The following is a 20,034-nucleotide window of genomic DNA, read 5'->3' on the forward strand; positions in this document are numbered from 1 at the left end:
GCTTAGTTGCTCCACACAGCCTGTGGGATCTTCCCAGACCAGGGCTCAAACCCGTGTCTCCTGCATTGGCAGGCAGATTCTTAACCACTGCGCCACAAGGGAAGCCCTCCTTTTTTAGAAAAACAAAAGAAACAAACCACACTTTAAATTTTGTTGGTAATAGTTATACACATTAAGATGTGGAAATATTGAATTTAGTATATACTACAAAATGTCATTTTGTTGATAAGTATTTTTGAAAAAATATGTTTGATCTCTTAATAATTTGACCGATCAATGGAATGATTTTAGAGTAAGCTTCCTGAATAAAAATAAAACTAAAACTTTTTTCCAAACTGATAGGATGCTTAGACTGATGGGATGAGAAATAAAAACTGAGTCTTTAATTATTACCTTTGTCTGTTTGTCTAAGATTCTACCCCATTTAGAAATGTGTTTGTTTTACATCATGTCATATGGCCTTTGGAATGTTTTTTCCTTCTTGATGGTAGATTTGTTCTTGATGAAAGTCTCCACAAACTAGAATTTCCTCAAAGAGGTTTAGTATAATAAGTAAATGAAACTTGTATTCTGTATTACATTATTTGTGTTAGGGTAGTTCCACAATTTTCTCACAATTCTTTGAAAATGGAAAAGAAAGCAAACTAAGTGGCATTTTAAAAAAATCATTTTATTTGCTTATAAACAAGTTCTATTTGCATTTCTCACATGAAGGACAATAATTTATCTACTAAAAAAGGATTTGTCTCAGAGAACAGACTTGTGGTTGCCAAGGGGAAGGGGAGTGGGGGAGGGATAGAGCGGGAGTTTAGAGTTAGCAGATGCAAACTATTATATATAGAATGCATAAACAACAAGGTCCTACTGTATAGCACAGGGAACTGTATTCAATGTCCTGTGATAAACCATAGTGGAAAAGAATATAAAAAAGAATGTATATATATGTATAACTGAATCACTTTGCTGTACAGCAGAAATTAACACAACATTGTAAATCAACTATACTTCAATTTAAAAAAAAGGATTTGTCTCATTGATTTCCAGTGTCAATGTGTAAAAAATTAATCTCAGATAATTTTTATTGTGCTCCCATTTACGGATAAGCAAAACTGTCTTTAATTATGGCCATCCATGTGCACTAAATTTTAAGTTGAAGTGAGGGAATACTCAAGGTCACCAAATCTCACATTTTCATTTTCAGGTTCAACTGGTCCTGTCCAAGTAATAATCACTGAGACCCCCAGTCAGCCCAACTCTCACCCCATCCAATGGAATGCACCAGAACCATCTCACATTTCCAAGTACATTCTCAGATGGAAACCTGTGAGTATCCTACTTGGAAACCTTGGATATTGTGGCTCTTGAACTTAACAGATTCTGAAAATGCTTTCCAGCTTTTGAGCCAATAGATCTGATGAACTATATTCACATTGTATTTGTTTAGCGACCAAACGATATGTGGTCAATCTAATTGACATATTGATTTAGCTTTTTTTGGTACTTTAAACCAACTAACTCCTCATGTTAGAAAGGTCTTCTTTGCGAAGACTTCAAAATGTTAAGGCTTAAAATTACTCTTATCTAGTATGGAAAGAGAATATAAAGTTTTTCTATGTCTTGCAACTCCATCAAAGGGAAAAAAAAATTACTGGCATCATTTTCCATGATTTGAAAAACAAAAAAGCTAAATTAATATCTTTCTTTTTTGGTTCATGTTTTAAATGATCATTTCTTTTCTTTTTCTTTTTCTTTTTTTTTTTTGGCTTCACCACACAGCTTGCGGGATCATAGTTCCCTGACCAGGGACTGAACCCCGGACATGGCAGTGAAAGCGCCAAGTCCTAAACAATAGACCGCCAGGGAATTTCCATGATCATTTCTTAAACCTAACTTTCTATCCTATGAAGTTATTTTGATAGAAGGGAGAGAGATGATGAGAGGGAAGTACAGATGAGGGATAATTAGTGTATTTAATGAGTGACCTTGTGATTTCCTAATAATCATCTAGAAATTGAGGAAATCACACTAAGGAGGATATTGGCCTATTAAATTTTAGTTTCTCTTACCCTCTCAAACCCACCCTGCTATCCTTCCAAAATGTATGACTCATAATTTGAGAAACACTATTTTAAACACAGGAGAAAAATGCCCACTTTTAATCACAGCTATTGGTTTCTAGGAACTAAAAGCAAAACAAAACAAAATATCTGACCAACTCATGCAGTTGTATTAAATTCTTTTTGAAAAATTCAAGCTGTTGAAATCATTCTTTTTCTTCTCTCACCTTCTTTTGTTAATGTCCGCAGTATATGGAGTAGCTGTTTGCAGAGCTGTGTGTCTAATGATGTTAATCGATGGAATCGATATATTTCCCCTCCAACACTTTATTGTCTCTCATTTTTTCATATAATCACCAGTTTTATTTACTTTAAACTTAACTCTGAAGTATTATGTGAGACCACAGTAATAAGGGATACACATAGGTATACAAAGTATATTAAGTTAGAAAGTCTTCAAAGAGTGGAGGTTGTTAATTTCTTTGAAATTTTTAACAATTTCAGGATTTTCCTTAATGTTTGTCACCTGAGAGTTTATTCTTGAGTATTTTCTTCTGATAGCAAACCAACAAAGTTCACATTGCATGAAAGGCTTATTGTTAAATCTGAGCTAATTATAATGACTAATTTAATGTTTTCACAACATTTAAATTTAAAGAGTACTAGGATCACTTTCATTTATTTCAAAAATATAAAGGGACACTTGAGTGTTTGAATTATTGAGGAACTTGTTGATTGGATAATTTTTTTAAATCACTGGGTATTAAAAATGTATTTTGACTTATATTAGTTTGGAATCTACACTTAAAAGGATCTTAACTTGTTTGAAGTAAGGATGTTTCTTTTCTACACATTTTAATGCAAAGAATTTTGTGCCATGATAGATTAATGAAGTTGGACAGGATGTGAAAGTATAAACTGGAGACAAAGATTAAGTAAACTGAGATCGCATTCTTCTGCAGATCGCATTCTTTTGCCCATAGTTGGCTAACCACTTATGAGGGGTGGTTTATATCCAAGAATGAGTCATAAAACCAGAGCAGTTAAACCTTGTCTGTGATTGTCCCAGGCACTGAGTCATGAAGGAATGTTATGCCTTTGACTGCTCTGCAAGAAACTTGGTTTGTAGCCCACCAAGTGAAAGGTAGAATATATGTCCTTTTCCCACTGCAGAGAGGAATATATCTCTGTTCATTATAGAAATTTAAAAGTTGGGAAAGGCAAAACTTGGGGTCTACATATTATGTTGCTGATATTAAATTGAATAATTAATCTGGCAAAAAGGAAGGTGCCCAGGACCTCCCACTGTGTAATCTTGGCCATGTCACATAATTCTGTTTCTTCACCTACAAAATCAGGGTGGTAATACCAGTAACTTGGAGGATGGGGGAGATGAAGATTAAATGAGAGTATACAAGGAAAGCAGCACAGAGCTTGGCACGTAGTAAGCGATCAGTAAATATTAGCTTTAATAATCATTATTATTAATGTTAACAAATTCTGCTACAGGTTTCTATTCCGATTCCAATTTTCCATGATTTTCCTCCAAAATGGAGCTGCATAGACCCCCCATTCTTCTTTGAAGAATACTCCACATCATCTCTGAGTGTTCATCTTTGTGAATACTTGTGTGATTTTTTTTTTTTTAACTTAAATTTTTAGAAAAATTCTCCAGACCGTTGGAAGGAAGCCACCATTCCGGGCCACTTAAACTCCTACACCATCAAAGGCCTGAGGCCAGGTGTGGTATACGAGGGCCAGCTCATCAGCGTCCAGCACTACGGCCAAAGAGAGATGACACGCTTCGACTTCACCACCACCAGCACAAGCCCAGTGGTGACCAGTACGTACCCCAGCCGCCAGCCCATCTTGGCCCACATTTCTCAGACCTGGGCTCCCCACAGGAAGTGCCTTCCATCTCGATTCATATTATTCCATGGATGGCACCCACATTTTTAAAAACCTGATAATCTACAGACGATGCTAGTAAATTTCCACCATGGCTGAAGGCTCTCTCCCCTCTTTCTATGACTCTAGGCAACACCGTGACGGGAGAGACAACACCCTTTTCTCCTGTTGTGGCCACCTCCGAATCCGTGACTGAAATCACAGCCAGCAGCTTTGTGGTCTCCTGGGTCTCGGCTTCCGACACTGTGTCCGGATTCCGGGTGGAGTATGAGCTGAGTGAAGAGGGAGATGAACCACAGTACTTGGGTGAGCTCAACGTGTTGACGACCAGCTGCTGGGAAACCCTGCTTGGGGTGGGGCTGGGGGCATCCACGCAGGTGGCCCGGGAAGTTCGGAAGTAGTTGACAACTCAGACTGCACAAACGGCCCTCCAGTGTGAGTCTGGAAAACAACTGATCCTTTTTAGAACCGAGCTGGGTTTTTCCTGAGCCACGCTAACTTTCCCGGTCCCTGATGGGAGCTGTGTTATGCGTTAGGCTGGGCACAGGTCCACAAAACAAAAGTGTGTTCTTCCTGGAAGTAATTGCCAACATGAGGACTGCAGTGGAGAAAACGTTAGCTTTGGGAGAGGCACAATACCCTCATTCATGCTTTTCAGATTCTCATGTTTAGGGGACTTTTATAAACTTTATCATGGAGAAATAAATATACATACTGAAAAGTACACAGCTCATAAACATAGAGCTCAGTGAATTTTTATAAAGTGAACACACTGGGTGACTAGGACCCAGATCAAGGAAAAGAACATCCCTCCTACCCCACTGCCCATCATCCCCCACCTATAACCACTACGTGGACTTCTAACTACAGAGGACTATGTTTACAAATCTGGGGGTGGATTAAAATTATACATCCTTAGAGAAAATATTTGGGGAAAGGGGGAAAAAAAGAAAAATTATCTCATAGTGCATTGATAATTATTGACTATCCATAGCACATTTCCTCCTAGTTTTCACTCACCACCCCCCACCCCCCCATGAGTACGTAGTTTTAAAAATATCCTTCTCATAGGTTATGGAGTCATTAGAGGGATTGGTACACTCTGATAGTAGCCTTTCCCTTTTATTTCAAAGATCTTCCCAGCACAGCCACTTCTGTGAACATCCCTGACCTGCTTCCTGGCCGAAAATACATTGTGAACGTCTATCAGATATCCGAAGAAGGAGAACAGAGTTTGATCCTGTCTACCTCACAGACAACAGGTACACGTGTACTGTGTGGTGTGAGAAGACTTTTTTTTCTGTGAAACAGACCTATAGCAATATTTCCTGACTGTTTTTCTCATTTCTTCCTTTCTTTGTTAGCACCTGATGCCCCTCCTGACCCTACCGTGGACCAGGTTGATGACACCTCGATTGTCGTTCGCTGGAGCAGACCCCAGGCGCCCATCACAGGTCAGCTTAGCTGCCTCTTCTTGGCTCCCATGTTAATCTTGATGCCATAAAAGGTGAGGGAGAGGATTCTGATCTATGAGCAGGCAAATCACTTAAATCTCCTATGTAATTATTGGACCAGGATGGAGATGTGTGTGTGTGTGTGTGTGTGTGTGTGTGTGTGTGTGAGAGAGAGAGAGAGAGAGAGAGAGAGAGAGATATTGTCTTACAGCCTTACTTTCTTATGGATCATTTCCTCTTAAATCTGTTTTATTGACCTCCTTCACACACAAAACACACCCATACACAATCACACACATAAACCTCTAAAGCCAGCTCATGGACTTATTACACCAGGCATTCCTGCGGTAGAAGAGGGGTAATTTTTCTGAAAACCTCACTCTAAGACTTATTCTTAAAGAGGCAGCCAAGCTGTCTTCTTAGCTCATTAGGTGACTCAGCTGTCTCTGATGTTCCTAAAAGACACAGACGTGCTAGACAACTCTGTGCTCAGATTGGTTCCTTAATTGCTTCCTTCATCCAGGGCTCGAAGAAAAGAAATCGGTTTAACATGAATATTTTCACCCTCTGGCTTCTCTAATAGACATTTATTAAGGATCTCGTGTCTTCAAGGATGATATTTAATATTAAAAAGTTTTGCATGACTTCTTATTTTATCTTTGGACTGAATAGTCCTTATAAGAAGTAGCACTATTGAGCGAGTCAAAAAGAATCACTCATTCTGAACTAATCCAGCAAGATGCTAAGGGCTGTTAGGAAAGGGGGCCTTTTGAAACCTCTGTTTCATCAAACAGTGTATCGTACTTTTTTCTCCTGAATCTGCAGGATACAGAATCGTCTACTCCCCATCAGTAGAGGGTAGTAGCACAGAACTCAACCTTCCTGAAACTGCCAACTCTGTCACTCTCAGTGACTTGCAGCCTGGTGTTCAGTATAACATCACTATCTACGCTGTGGAAGAAAATCAAGAGAGTACTCCTGTCTTCATCCAACAAGAAACCACTGGCGTCCCACGTTCAGGTAACCTGACGATGCTTCCTGTAGTATCTTATTTCTTAAGGCTGAAGAAAGTAACATCTTTAACCTCCTTTTTGCTGGAGGAACAAAACCAACCTTGGCTTGTGTTCATTCCATGAGCCTGCTGGGGATGACGGGACGTGTAAGATGAAAGAAGAATTGCATCTGTGGGAGGGTTGCTTTGTCTCTGTCAACAGTTCTTTTATGCAAGTTGTCTCATGGATTAGTATATCCTTGAACTTATGAAATTTAGCTGAAATGTCTTCACTATAAAGTAACTTATCAAAACTGGCTATTGGCCTTCCTGATTAAAACCTGACAGCATAAAGTCTTCATATTTTTCCCCAGAAACTTAAGGGGCAGTTCATCTGTTGCTCTTAAGTATTATAAAACGATTTAGTAAAATAAAAACCACCACACTGTTTTTCAGTTGTTGCAAGGGTTTGCTTTGGGGGTTCTTTTGGTATGTTTATCTTAAACCCCTCAATAAGATACTTCATATGTTGGAAAGTCATCTGCTTACCAACATATTTTACATAAAAGCTTTTTTTTTTTTTTTTTCCGGTACGGGGGCCTCTCACTGTTGTGGCCTTTCCCGTTGCGGAGCACAGGCTCCGGACGCGCAGGCTCAGCGACTATGGCTCACGGGCCCAGCCGCTCCGCGGCATGTGGGATCTTCCCGGACCAGGGCACGAACCCGCGTCCCCTGCATTGGCAGGCGGACTCTCAACCACTGCGCCACCAGGGAAGCCCTACATAAAAGCTTTAAATGACACGTGTAAGCAGTGACTGAACTACAAAAATATAACCCAAAAAAGCGTATTCTCTGATTAAGAGAGAAAACTTAGCTCTGGAATGAGAGGCTCTATGAATTGCCCTATACCTTAAAAACCCAGGAAACTGGCCTTTTAAAAACAATCCTTAGCAGGAATTGAAAATGACTGGTTGGCTCTTGTCTGTTAGATAAAGTTCCCCCTCCCAGAGACCTGCAGTTTGTGGAGGTGACGGACGTAAAGATCACCATCATGTGGACACCCCCCGAGAGCGCGGTGACCGGTTACCGAGTGGACGTGATCCCCGTCAACCTGCCCGGGGAACACGGGCAGAGGCTGCCCATCAGCAGGAACACATTTGCAGAAGTCACTGGGCTGTCCCCTGGGGTCACCTATCACTTCAAAGTCTTCGCCGTGAACCACGGGAGGGAGAGCAAGCCTCTGACGGCACAACAGGCGACCAGTACGTTTGGGGTCCTTTACCTCCACCTCAGACCCTCCACCCTCACTTCCAACCTGTGCTGGGTGGGCAGCATGCCATCACTTGTAGTTAGAAATAGGAAAATACTCAGGGGATAGGGAATGTATACTGGACATAAAGCACATTAAACTTGAAAACAAAACTTAGATAAGCTCTGTAGAGGCTAAATGGTAACCCATTTCCCAAATACACATACTGGGGGAATGGCACTAAGAGAGGAGAACTTAACCTAATTTTCCTTGCTAATGGAGACATGGAGTGAAAATTTGAGTACATTTTTGGGTAACTAAATATATCTAGATCAAACTTTAAATGTAGTATCTTTACCCTTCTATAGTAGAATTCTTTGCAAATAGTAATTGCTAAAACATTTAGTGCGTATTAGGCACCAGGTCATATGCTCAGTTCTTTACAAGCCTCATCCTCATATTTAATCCTCGTTTTGAGTTAATGAGGAAGGTCTTATTATTATCCCTAGGGGATACATGAAGAAAGTGAAGCTTATAAAAAATTCTGCAACTTGTAAAGTCACAAAGCTGGGAAATGATTGAGCTGGAACCACACAGACCTATGTCTTTTTGACTCCAAAGCCCATGTTTTCAGTGATTATACTTGACTACCTCTTAAACATTTCCTCCCTCTGAAAAGTGTTTTAAATTATTGTAGGGAGGCTGCCAGTTACACACTCAAGAAGGAAACTCACAATTTCTATGGTTCTTTCTGATAGTCAAACTCACCAGGGTCTTACTATAAATCTGAGGTTCTGAGTATATGCTATAATTATTGTCTAATCTGAATCATGTGAAAATAACTTTTATTACTCCAGCAAAGGACTAGTCATTGAATAGATGCAGAGAATATCATTTTTGTTCCATGTGGAGCTTTCCTCTTGCCCTCATTTACGTGGGCTAATTTCTCTTTTTTCTTAACCTGTTTGGCTCAGAGCAGAGCAAATTGTGGCTTCACAAGTATTTGTTTTTGTTTTTAAATACCATCTCTGTATGTTAGTGTAATTTCTGAGGATGATAGGAAAGCCATGCTATAAAATTAGCCTTCCCACAGGATCAAAGTCAAGCAAAAACAGTGAGCAATTTCTCATGACTGACATAGAGTTTTGCAGAGTTCTCTGTAGCACTCAATCTCTTCGTGGCTAAATATTTCCAAGGTTTTGATCTTAGTTTCAACCTGGAGAAGAAAGAACTTAGAAAATTCAGTCAAGCTTTAGGATTTCAGTATGATAATTTTGAGGTGCAAATATTGCTCGACGTGTTTCATTTCATCTTTTTTTCTAGAATTGGATGCTCCCACCAACCTCCAGTTTATCAATGAAACTGACACCACCATCATAGTGACCTGGACTCCACCTCGTGCCCGGATAGCCGGGTACCGACTGACTGTGGGCCTGACCCGTGGAGGCCAGCCCAAGCAGTACAACGTAGGTCCCTCGTCCACGCAGTACCCACTGAGGAATCTGCAGCCTGGCTCCGAGTACTCTGCAACCCTCGTGGCCGTGAAAGGCAGCCAGCAGAGCCCCAGAGCCACTGGAGTCTTCACCACTCGTAAGTCAAAGGTTAAATGTCTTTTCTTAGTGATATCATAGGTTCTTATCTATATTTACATTCTCTCTCCTTCATCCACTTTTTTAAAAAGTTAACTTAGGGAATTCGCTGGCTGTCCAGTGGTTAGGACTCTCTGCGCTTTCACTGCCCAGGACCCAGGTTCAATCCCTGGGGATCCCGAAAGCCCCTCGGCACAACCAAAAAAAAAAAAGTTAACTTAAAAAACTTTGTACAAGATTAAATAATGTTTTTAATTTAAAAAAATGATTTAAAGCAGTACTACTCAAAGTGTGACCCATGAACCCATTGCTAGTCTGCGAACTGTTTGTTGCATGGACTAAGGAGCTTATGCCAGAATGTAGATGATGGAGCACACCGTTTAGTTCAGTTGATACTTTTTTGAAGCAAGGTTTTCTTAATGAAGGAAGCAGTGCATTACCTGACATATGTTGCCAAGATCCTTATTTTCTCTGGGACCAGCACTTTGAGTAACATTGTTTAGAACACCCAGTTATTTGAAAATTGAAGGCTACTGTATTAAATGAATTTACCAAATACTAGTTAAGGCAAGAAAAAAAATCAGCACCTATGTCTACATCCTAATACTTTGGGTATTGAATGATAGCAGTAAATGTGGAACAAAAACATCTACCAGTTGAATAGAAACCAACAGGACAAGAAGCCAAGGAAATGATTTCTTTACAAGTGTTGACTGCAGCAGATTTAAGTACCTTCTGCAGAACAGAATAGCTTTTTTTTTTTTTTTAAAATTACTCTTGAAATTCCACAGAAGGAAAAATACTGACAGTAATGTTTGGTCCTGTCTGTCTTTTGCTCAACACTTTACAGGAAGTGGCCTTAAATCTCTTACATATCTATATCACTATTATAGAGGACTGTATTCATAAACTGATTTCTATCAAATGCAACTCATTTACATTACAAAGAAATATGAGACCCATCATTTCTAGATAAGCATTAATTTTTATTTTTAACTCACTTTGAATTCCAGAAGGACCTAACTTAATACTTTTTCAGCATATATTGCAACTATGAACTAGCTTGCAATTTCCTAAAAGCTTTCCACAAATCTTACTCTTTGACTAATTTGAAAAGTAGACGTTAAAAAGCATTCAAAAAGTGAATATAAGTTTAGGTTTTACATTACTATGGAATTTATTTCACAAAGAAAATTCTCCCTGTAAGAATTCATAATTTACTAAAAATTTATTTCCATTTAAATTTCGTGTATGAAGTTTGGCTACTAAAGGCTTTTTCTTAAGTAACTGCTAATCATAGGCAAGTAAAATCTGTTTTTATCTCTAAGTTAACCTCTAAATTTTGCTTTTTTATGTTACATGTTACTAAGATACTCTAAAATCTATTAACATGAAATCAATATCTTTGCATTTCTTGTAAATGTCTGTTTCTCATAGATGACCTTCTTTTCATTAGAATGGAAATTTCAGTAGATTTAGTCTTTTACTGACCATGTATACTTCTGTATATTATCTATTTTACTTTTTAACGAGACATATTTTACGTAGTTTCTTTTGTTCGATAGAGTGCCTATAAAAGAAAAAGCATTTTATTTATTTATTATTTTATTGAACTATAGTTGAATTACAATGTTGTGTTAATTTCTGCTGTACAGCGAAGTGATTCAGTCATACATATATATACATTCTTTTTCATATTCTTTTCCATTATGGTTTATCACAGGATATTGAATATAGTTCCCTGAGCTATACAGTAGGAACTTGTTGTTTATCCATGCTATATATGCTAGTTTGCATCTGCTAATCCCAGACTCCCAATTCTTCCCTCCCTTCCCTCCCCTCCCCCTTGGCAACCACAAGTTTGTTCTCTATATTTGTGAGTCTGTTTTTGTTTCATAGATACATTCATTTGTGTCATATTTTAGATTCCACATATAAGTGATATTATGTGGTATTTGTCTTTCTCTTTCTGACTTACTTCACTTAGTTTGATAATCTTTAGGTCCATCCATGCTGCTGCAAATGGCATTATTTCATTCTTTTTTATGGCTGAGTAGGATTCCATTGTGTATATATACCACAACTTCTTTATCCATTCATCTGTCTATTGACATTTAAGTTGTTTCCATGTCTAGTCTGTTGTGAATAGTGTTGCTATGAACATAGGGGTGCATGTATCTTTTAGAGTTTTGTCTGGGTATATGCGCAGGAGTGGGATTGTTGAATCATATGGCAACTCTATTTTTAGTTTTTTGAGGAACCTCCATACTGTTCTCCATAGTGACTGCACCAATTTACATTCCCACCGATAGTGTAAGAGGGTTCCCTTTTCTTCACACTCTCTCCGGCATTTATCATTTGCAAACTTTTTAATGATGGCCATTCTGACTGGCGTGAGGTGGTACCTCATTGTAGGTTTGATTTGCATCTCTCTAAGAAAAAGCATTTTTAATGATACTAAAAATAATTAAATGGAGTGGGTGGGGCAATATTGACTATTTCAAGTACTTCTGGAGACTTTGATATATTGGACATGTTATTTTATTATCTGCACAATACATTTATTGATAAATATAATTTTACTTGAGTTAACTGATAGAACTACTTTTATTAGATAAAGGTCAATGTCATGCCTTGCACATTGTATACTTAAAAAAATTTTTTTTTCCGTATGGTTTATCACAGGATATTGAATATAGTTCCCTGTGTTATACATTAGGACCTTGTTGTTTATCCATTCTAAATGTCATAGTTTGCATGTACCCACCCCAAACTCCCAGTCCATCCCTCTCCCTCCCTCAAAAAATATTTGTTGAGTAGATGATTGAGAAAATAGCTCAACCGAGCTTAGATTTAAATAAACCTCTGTAAGCAGTGAGTTCTACGACTTCATTTGAACTTCAAGTGCTCTCTGAGGCTGTGAACATCAGCAGGGCTTGCATGTTTTTGAAATTGCTTTAAGTTTCTGTAGCTTTTTACTGTTAACAAGCTGAATTCTGGGAATAACTTTTCTGGGTTTTATAACTTTTGTTAAAAGCACATGGCAGGGGGTGGAGGAGCTGTTTCTGGGGAAAATCAGCTTACTCCTTTATAAATAGGGCAAATATATTTTTTTTAACGTCCAGGCTGTCCTTCACCTAACAAGACCTGCCAGAATCCATAGCTCATACTTACAGTCACATTCTTTGTTTGCCATCAGTTTGTGGGTTTGTGGTTTGGAGAGTTTCCTGTAATGGTCTTCCCAGGCAGAGAGCATCATCTGAAGCTTGAGAAGGTTCTAGCTGGCTGGCTCAAGCAATAGAAAACACCCAATCTTAAAGCCTAAGACAGTTGAGGAGAATGTTTTTTGTGAAACAATCGTGGCTTTCCCAGATGTTCAGTGAAAGAAGCGGACTGCTCTCTGGATTGTTTCTTGTGGGCATTAACATGGTCACCCAGGGCTGGCCATGGCATTTTGGCAAAGTCAGTGGCAGCCAAGTGGTGTATGATTCCAGAGCCTCTGGGGAGGCATCATAGGTCACCCATCCTAATTCCACTGAGAATACCCTCCAAACGACAACACACTCATGAAACGTCTCTCCAAACCAGCAGAACTTCAGTTCAGCCAGTAAAGCAGCCATGACAAAGTATGCCCACATGTATTTTATTTTTTCAGACAGCAGTATTTTAAAAATACTTCTGGGGGGCTTCCCTGGTGGCGCAGTGGTTGGGAGTCCGCCTGCCGATGCAGGGGACGCGGGTTCGTGCCCCGGTCCGGGAAGATCCCGCATGCCGCGGAGTGGCTGGGCCTGTGAGCCATGGCCGCTGAGCCTGCACGTCCGGAGCCTGTGCTCCGCAATGCGAGAGGTCACAACAGTGAGAGGCCCGCGTACCGCAAAAAATAAATAAATAAAAATACTTTTTAAAAAATTGCACATTAAAATCCAGATTGGAAAACACTGGAAGAATTGCAGTGCTGGGCCTGAATTTTCCCATGACTGGAGCTGAGTAGTAATGGAGTACTACTTAAAGACTTTTTTAAAAAATGTTTTATTTATTTATTTTTATTGGGGTATAGTTGTTTTACAATGTTGTGTTAGTTTCTACTTTACAGAGAAGTGCAGTAGAGTTCTCCGTGCTGTACAGCAGGTTCTCATTAGTTATCTATTTTATACATATTAGCATGTATGTGTCAATCCCAATCTCCCAATTCATCCCACCCCCTTCTTTCCCCCCTTGGCGTCCACATGTTTGTTCTCTGTGTCTGTGTCTCTATTTCTGCCTTGCAAACCGGGTCATCTGTACCATTTTTCTAGATTCCACATATATGTGTTAATATACGAGATTTATTTTTCTCTTTCTCAGAGTAGGCTTAAAGACTCTTAATGTTCATTTGTCTAAGTCTGGAGGATAAGTCTTTGTCTCACCAGCCATTCATAATCTAGTATAAATGCGTTTACTAGTGTTTTGTCCCCAGTGGGCACAAAAATTTGGTTGAGACGTAAAGAGGAAGGAATTATGAAGGCACTAAACATGTGACCAAGGCCATCCACACGCTTGAAAGCCCTGAATTTGACTCACCAGACACAAATGTCTTGCCTTCTGAGACCTCACCTTTCCCATAGCAGCCAGTTATTGAAATGCTTATTACGAGATTTAGTTGTTCTGCCAATTACATTTTAGAGATTCTAAATTTATGAAAAGATTTGTAAGATTGTTGAAAATATCTATTTCAGATTTATGTACACATACTCTTTTTCTTCCTCTTTTTCTTGTTCTTTTTTTAATTAAATTTTTTAAAAATTAATTAATTAATTAATTTATTTTTGGCTGCGTTGCGTCTTCATTGCTGCACGTGGGCTTTCTCTAGTCACAACGAGCAGGGGCTACTCTTCGTTGCGGTGTGTGGGCTTCTCACTGTGGTGGCTTCTCTTGTTGCGGAGCACAGGCTCTAGGCGCGCGGGCTCAGTAGTTGTGGTGCACAGGCTTGGTTTCTCTGCGGCATGTGGGATCTTCACAGACCAGAGCTCCAACCCCTGTGCCCTGCATTGGCAGGCGGATTTTTAACTACTGCACCACCAGGGAAGTCCCTCTTGTTTTTTTTAAAGTATTATTTTCACTAAGAAATAGCAGTGATGTCAGGATGCTAGGAGATTCGAAATAAACTTTTATTATAATTCCTAATTCCAGTGGCAGAATACTAAATTTCTGCAGTGTGATTATTCTGAGTGAATAATCACATATTTAAGGAAAGTATCTTTAGAATTTATAAGTGCATCCATGGTGGCAGATTTCATTTACCTTTCACATGGCATCTCTTTCTGCAACCAAAAATAATTGGCCATCATTATGGAGTGATTCAGCATATAGCTATTTTTAGATAATCATCTATAATTTAACCATTGTTCTCAAAATAATGGTTAAGAAGCGGAGTGATAATCAGTTTGTGATGACCAGTTTTACTTTTTATATGGGATTCTATACTGATGATATAGGGAAAGTTATTGTCATCAAACTCAAATCCCAAACATGATGAAAAGACACAAATTTCAGAATCCAAGGAGTTGAAAGGGCCCTCTGTGGTCATCCAGCTCCTTGTTACTTAAATGTGATTCCCAGACTGACAACACTGGCGTAACAGAAATGCAAACTACCTAGCCCCATGTGGACCTACAGAATCAGAACCTGCATTTTAGCCAGGTCTCAGATGATTTGTGAGGCACATGAAAGGTTGAGAGGCATTGACCTACTCCAAATTTTCACATATGTCACATTCTGGATCCATTAGCTGACTAAAACTGAGGTTCTCGATAAAAATATTTGTTATCGGGACTTCCCTGGTGGTCCAGTGGTTAAGACTCCACACTTCCACTGCAGGGGTTGCGGGTTCGATCTCTGGTTGGGGAACTAAGATCCCACATGCCGCAAGATGCGGCCAAAAGATTAAAAAAAAATTTTTTTTGTTATCTGCATTCTCTGTGATTCTAAGGCTTGAACACACGCTTTGATTCCATTTCACAGTGCAGCCTCTGAGCTCCATCCCACCTTACCACACAGAAGTGACTGAAACCACCATTGTGATTACATGGACACCTGCTCCAAGGATTGGTTTTAAGGTAAATTGCAGATGTTCCTCATCCCTTGTAATCCAGCCCTGGGTTGCCCTCGTGTTTCTGGGTGTAGTTGAAACAGGATGCTCAGGAGTCAGGAGACTTGGGTTTCGTCCTGTTTCTGTTCATACCTCTCTGAGCACTTTGTCAGGGCATCACAATACTTCTGCTTCCCTGAATTGCTGGAAAGATGGACTGAGGCAGTGAAAGTGCTTTGCAAAGAGGAAAACATTAGTATGGAACTGTTAGTTGTTATCTTGTTTTCTCTATCCTTTCTCCCAGGGAGTTAGATTTAAAGATATATAGGGAAACTGCTCTTGTTGTGTTGTTCTAAATAGGCATCAGCAAGTTCACAAAAACCAATTTAAGGAGACCAATTAAACTCAGAGTCACTCAAAAATCACATTTTTATCCAATCAGTTTCATCTCAACGTGTTCAAAGCCCCTTAGGTGAATCTCTTAATAGACATTAAGATTAAGGTCTTCCCTATAGATATCTGGATACATGTTCTTTAAAGTAATGGTATTAGGGAAGTGCTGAATACAAATGAATGTGTTTAAAAGAATTCCTTTTTTTGGCATTTAGAGTGTGGAGAGAGAAATATTTATTGTAATTGAAAATCAAGACTAAATCCCCATGATTGTTTGTTTAAAAAAATATACCAAAGATCATTTCTTTTTCAAAATACGCAAATGGCATATTGATGATTATGCTACTTAAATATAAAGAAACCCTTTTTGAAGATTGTCAGTATACCTTTTAAATTTCCCTTATAGTGTCATTTTGACTTTCAGGAGCCTTATAAAGTACTAAGGATGTCTCTAGAGCTGAACACTGATGACACGATATTACCTAGGCTTTTCAAATAAAATACTAAAAGGATTGAAAATTAAGGGCACATTCATCTTAATTCTTCTTTTGTAACATATCAGCCTGCAGTTGAAGCTGTCCTTCTTTAAAAGGAGTGTTTTTGAAGTACAAAGTGTTACAGGGACTGGTACATTTAAGTTGAATGCTAATAACTCATTAAAGAGAGAACTAGAGGATTTCTTCCAGCAAAAAGAAAATAAGAAATGAACGGGCATGTGGCCCAAAGCCCTTGTGTACTTCTGGTTTGTACCAGGAGATTATTTATCAAGCAAAACAGTATGTAATGATGTTTCTCTGGAACCTTCCATTACAAGCTACCTTAACTTAGTTTTGGAAGATACTTCCCCTAAGTGGCACCCTCCCCCACCGCCCCCAGTTCCAGGGAATTTCCAGCTACATTATTTAGTAGAGCTAAAGTAAGGTCCCAGCTCATTCCCAACTAAAAGCAGAGTGCAGTTCCTGAGGGGTCCACATTATGCAAAGCATAACCACAACCTCTCAGCAGTAACCCAGCTCTGGAAATATTTGTCCTTGGTGTTTATTTTGCTTTTTTTTTCCTAGCTGGGTGTACGACCAAGCCAGGGAGGGGAAGCACCACGAGAAGTGACCTCAGAGTCAGGAAGCATCGTTGTGTCTGGCCTGACTCCAGGCGTGGAATACATTTACACCATCTCAGTCCTGAAAGACGGGCAAGAGAGAGATACACCAATTGTGAAGAAAGTGGTGACACGTAAGAGGAGTTCTTTGCCTCTTTTCGTTTTTTAAATTGTTCCACTTTTTTAAAGTAGCTGATAGCAATATCACTTTTTACTTATGATAATGACCCAAGGGAAAGATTTCATCCCTACTTATATTATTAGCTATTTCTAAGTTAGGAGTAGCAAGTTCAATTCATGTCGTATAGTCTATGGCATCGGAAGTGTTCTTTCCATGTCAAAAATGTTTATGAACTGGTAAGACAGAAAAAAATTTCAGTAGTGTTGCAAAATTAAAAATTGTAAAAAAAAAAAATTCTCTCAGAGAATTGCTGTCCAGCATGGACTTAAAGAAATAACTTCTTTATTTTTACTGATTGTGGAAGGGAGGGAGGAAAAGAGAGAGAGGTATTCCACAGCTCAAGTGCTTTGTGCTAGCTTTAACTTTTAATTAAAATTTTTTTTTTCTGCATAGCACTGTCTCCACCAAAGAACTTGCACCTGGAAACAAACCCCGACACTGGCGTGCTTACTGTCTCCTGGGAGAGGAGTACCACCCCAGGTAAGCCTGGGATGTATCATAGGGCAAGTATATGCAATGCCTTCCCAAGACAAAGTTCAGAAACTGTGTTCCCTTCAGAGAAAGGGTCAAAATTATAAGTACCTAGCTCTCCATAAAAAAATACAGGCGTACATCGTAGAGTAACATATAGGGTGTTTTACTGCATGTTTATTTAAATTACAGGAAAGAGAGCAAGGTAGACCCTTATTGAGCTATAGGGAATCATGAGGGCTGAGGAAAAGCATTCTGAGCAGTCAGTCCTTTCTGCTCAGTGACATTCCAAACCGCCAAACAAATGGCTGAAGTTACACTTCCTAATTTTCCATTTGTGGGTTATCATAGATTCTAAGTATATTACTCAATAAACTTAGATATTTCACAAATATTTTATCATGAGTTGCACCACAAAAATCTCGGGGTAGAAATGACCTCCATTTTACAGAGTGAAAAAACTGAGACTCAGAAAAAAATCGACTTACCCATAGTCACAAATTTTAAATGTTACAGAACTGGGATTGTAACTTAAGTGCTCAGACTCACTCTTACACCAGACTTCAAGTATTTGGATTTTTAATTGTTAGTTTGTTTTACTTATACTCAATGAGAAATTTGGCTAACTGGCATTCCATGACTGTTTTTAAAGCTTTACATAAAGCTTCTGTCTAGGGCTTCCCTGGTGGCGCAGTGGTTGAGAGTCTGCCTGCCGATGCAGGGGACGCGGGTTCGTGCCCTGGTCCGGGAAGGTCCCACATGCCGCGGAGCGGCTGGGCCCGTGAGCCATGGCCGCTGAGCCTGCACGTCCGGAGCCTGTGCTCCGCAATGGGAGAGGCCACAACAGTGAGAGGCCCGCATACCACAAAAAAAAAAAAAAAGCTTCTGTCTAAACTCGTTCACACATATTAAAAATTATTTACAGAATCCTAAAATGTGTAAAGATACCTATGGCAATATTCAAGTATCATGATGTACCAGGACAATGGCAAGCGAAATTTTAGACATTCTCGACATTTGCCAAGTCCATGTGAAAGTCTCTTTCAATGAGAAATGCAAACTAAAATATTTAATATTGGGTATATTGGGGGAATCACTGTTGAGATATCAGGATACTCATTATTGAGAAAATTCTCAATTAAACAAAATTCAAAATTAAACAAAAACAGAAATGCCAACTAATGTTGATGGTATCTATAACTCCTATACTTTTTCATTAATGGCTATATTTAGTTTATTATTTCACTCTTTCTGTTTGTACTCTAATCTTTTAAACAGTTCTTCCCTTTGCTTGGGCACACAGCTAAGGCAATTTATTTATAAGTCAGATCAATATGTGCAGTCACATGCAATAAAGCTAGCTTAAAATATCCTTTTTAATTCCCCTCTGAAGTAAAGTGACTTTAGTGAAGTTTTCATTATATGTGGAAACATCATTTAAGCCAAAACTACACTATTTCCAGCTGAATTACTCTAAATTTGAAACTTTTAGGTTGGCAAGTTTCATGCCTGTCAGAAGCTAGATCATTAATATTTAGTCTTAATGGATGGCTTAGCCTGTCCATCTGAGAGGTCACTAGCCAGTGTAATGACCCAAACATTGATTTCCCATCCACTTGGATTTCCTTGTATATACCACTTTAGTGGTCACCCTATTCCTAATTATAAAATGTGCCATCATTTTCTCTCCCTTTAGTAAGTTTAACTTAAATATACTTCCTCGCTTTACTTTTAGTCTTTCCCCATGGATTTCAGTTCATCACTATTTTAATTTGAATGTCTCTCTCCTCCCCTCAGCCCTCTCACTGTCCCACTTCTATGATTCCTAAAGTCTTCAGCAGTTAATATACTTTTTCTAGGATAAGTAGAGCCGCTTTTGCTTTTTACTTTTTCTCCTTTCCTATTCCCTTCCTGTAAATCCCATAGGTTTAGACCTTGTAAATTAGGAGATCCCACTTTGGGGAATGTGCCTAAGGGTGAGAGCCATTCCATCCCAGCAGGTAAAATAGAATAGTCTTCAGCTGTCCTGCAAATGATCCATTAAGAAAAACAGGGTAGAGTGGTAGAAGGACCATGGAATTTAGAGACAGAAAAGCTTTTGGTAATCATTTCCCCTTTCCAAGATTTTCTTAAACTGAGGATATTAATACCTCCCTCAAAGGGTTGTTGTAAGCCCCGAATGACCATAGATAGAGTCTTCAGTACATAAATGCTGAGTCCTCTCCCCATTCCCTTTCGAGGGTACATCGTTGGAGTTGAGTTTAATAGGCTCTGGGTCACAAATGTTCTGGGCAGTAACTTCCTCCTTTCTGTTTTCTCCAGACATTACTGGCTATAGAATTACCACCACCCCTACAAATGGTCAGCAGGGATATTCTTTGGAAGAAGTGGTCCATGCCGATCAGAGTTCCTGCACTTTTGAAAACCTGAGTCCTGGCCTGGAGTACAATGTCAGTGTTTACACTGTCAAAGATGACAAGGAAAGTGTCCCTATCTCTGATACCATCATGCCAGGTAATGGAAAAATAAGCTATTATCCTCAGAGTGGCAGTTTCAGTAAGAGTGGGGATTAGCATCT

The 20,034-nt window shown here is 39.1% G+C and overlaps 1 protein-coding gene across 8 annotated transcripts in view; it reads left to right on the forward strand.

The window, feature by feature from the left end:
- Nucleotides 1–20,034, forward strand: part of FN1 (fibronectin 1) — a 69,545-nt gene that overhangs the window by 20,369 nt on the left and 29,142 nt on the right. For all 8 annotated transcript variants that reach the window (XM_022567625.3, XM_089916399.1, XM_030760483.2 and 5 more), the window contains exons 13-24: nucleotides 1,202–1,323; nucleotides 3,720–3,900; nucleotides 4,095–4,271; nucleotides 5,099–5,227; nucleotides 5,330–5,419; nucleotides 6,245–6,439; nucleotides 7,400–7,672; nucleotides 8,983–9,249; nucleotides 15,249–15,343; nucleotides 16,770–16,938; nucleotides 17,379–17,465; nucleotides 19,779–19,970. In XM_022567625.3, the coding sequence (XP_022423333.1) occupies nucleotides 1,202–1,323; nucleotides 3,720–3,900; nucleotides 4,095–4,271; nucleotides 5,099–5,227; nucleotides 5,330–5,419; nucleotides 6,245–6,439; nucleotides 7,400–7,672; nucleotides 8,983–9,249; nucleotides 15,249–15,343; nucleotides 16,770–16,938; nucleotides 17,379–17,465; nucleotides 19,779–19,970 (1,977 nt within the window). The remainder of the gene's footprint in view (nucleotides 1–1,201; nucleotides 1,324–3,719; nucleotides 3,901–4,094; nucleotides 4,272–5,098; nucleotides 5,228–5,329; nucleotides 5,420–6,244; nucleotides 6,440–7,399; nucleotides 7,673–8,982; nucleotides 9,250–15,248; nucleotides 15,344–16,769; nucleotides 16,939–17,378; nucleotides 17,466–19,778; nucleotides 19,971–20,034) is intronic.

The sequence above is a fragment of the Delphinapterus leucas genome, chromosome 8 (genome assembly GCF_059928025.1).
Source record: "Delphinapterus leucas isolate spDelLeu-1000000601 "Yukka" chromosome 8, BTC_Dleu_Yukka2, whole genome shotgun sequence".
Taxonomy (NCBI): domain Eukaryota; kingdom Metazoa; phylum Chordata; class Mammalia; order Artiodactyla; family Monodontidae; genus Delphinapterus; species Delphinapterus leucas.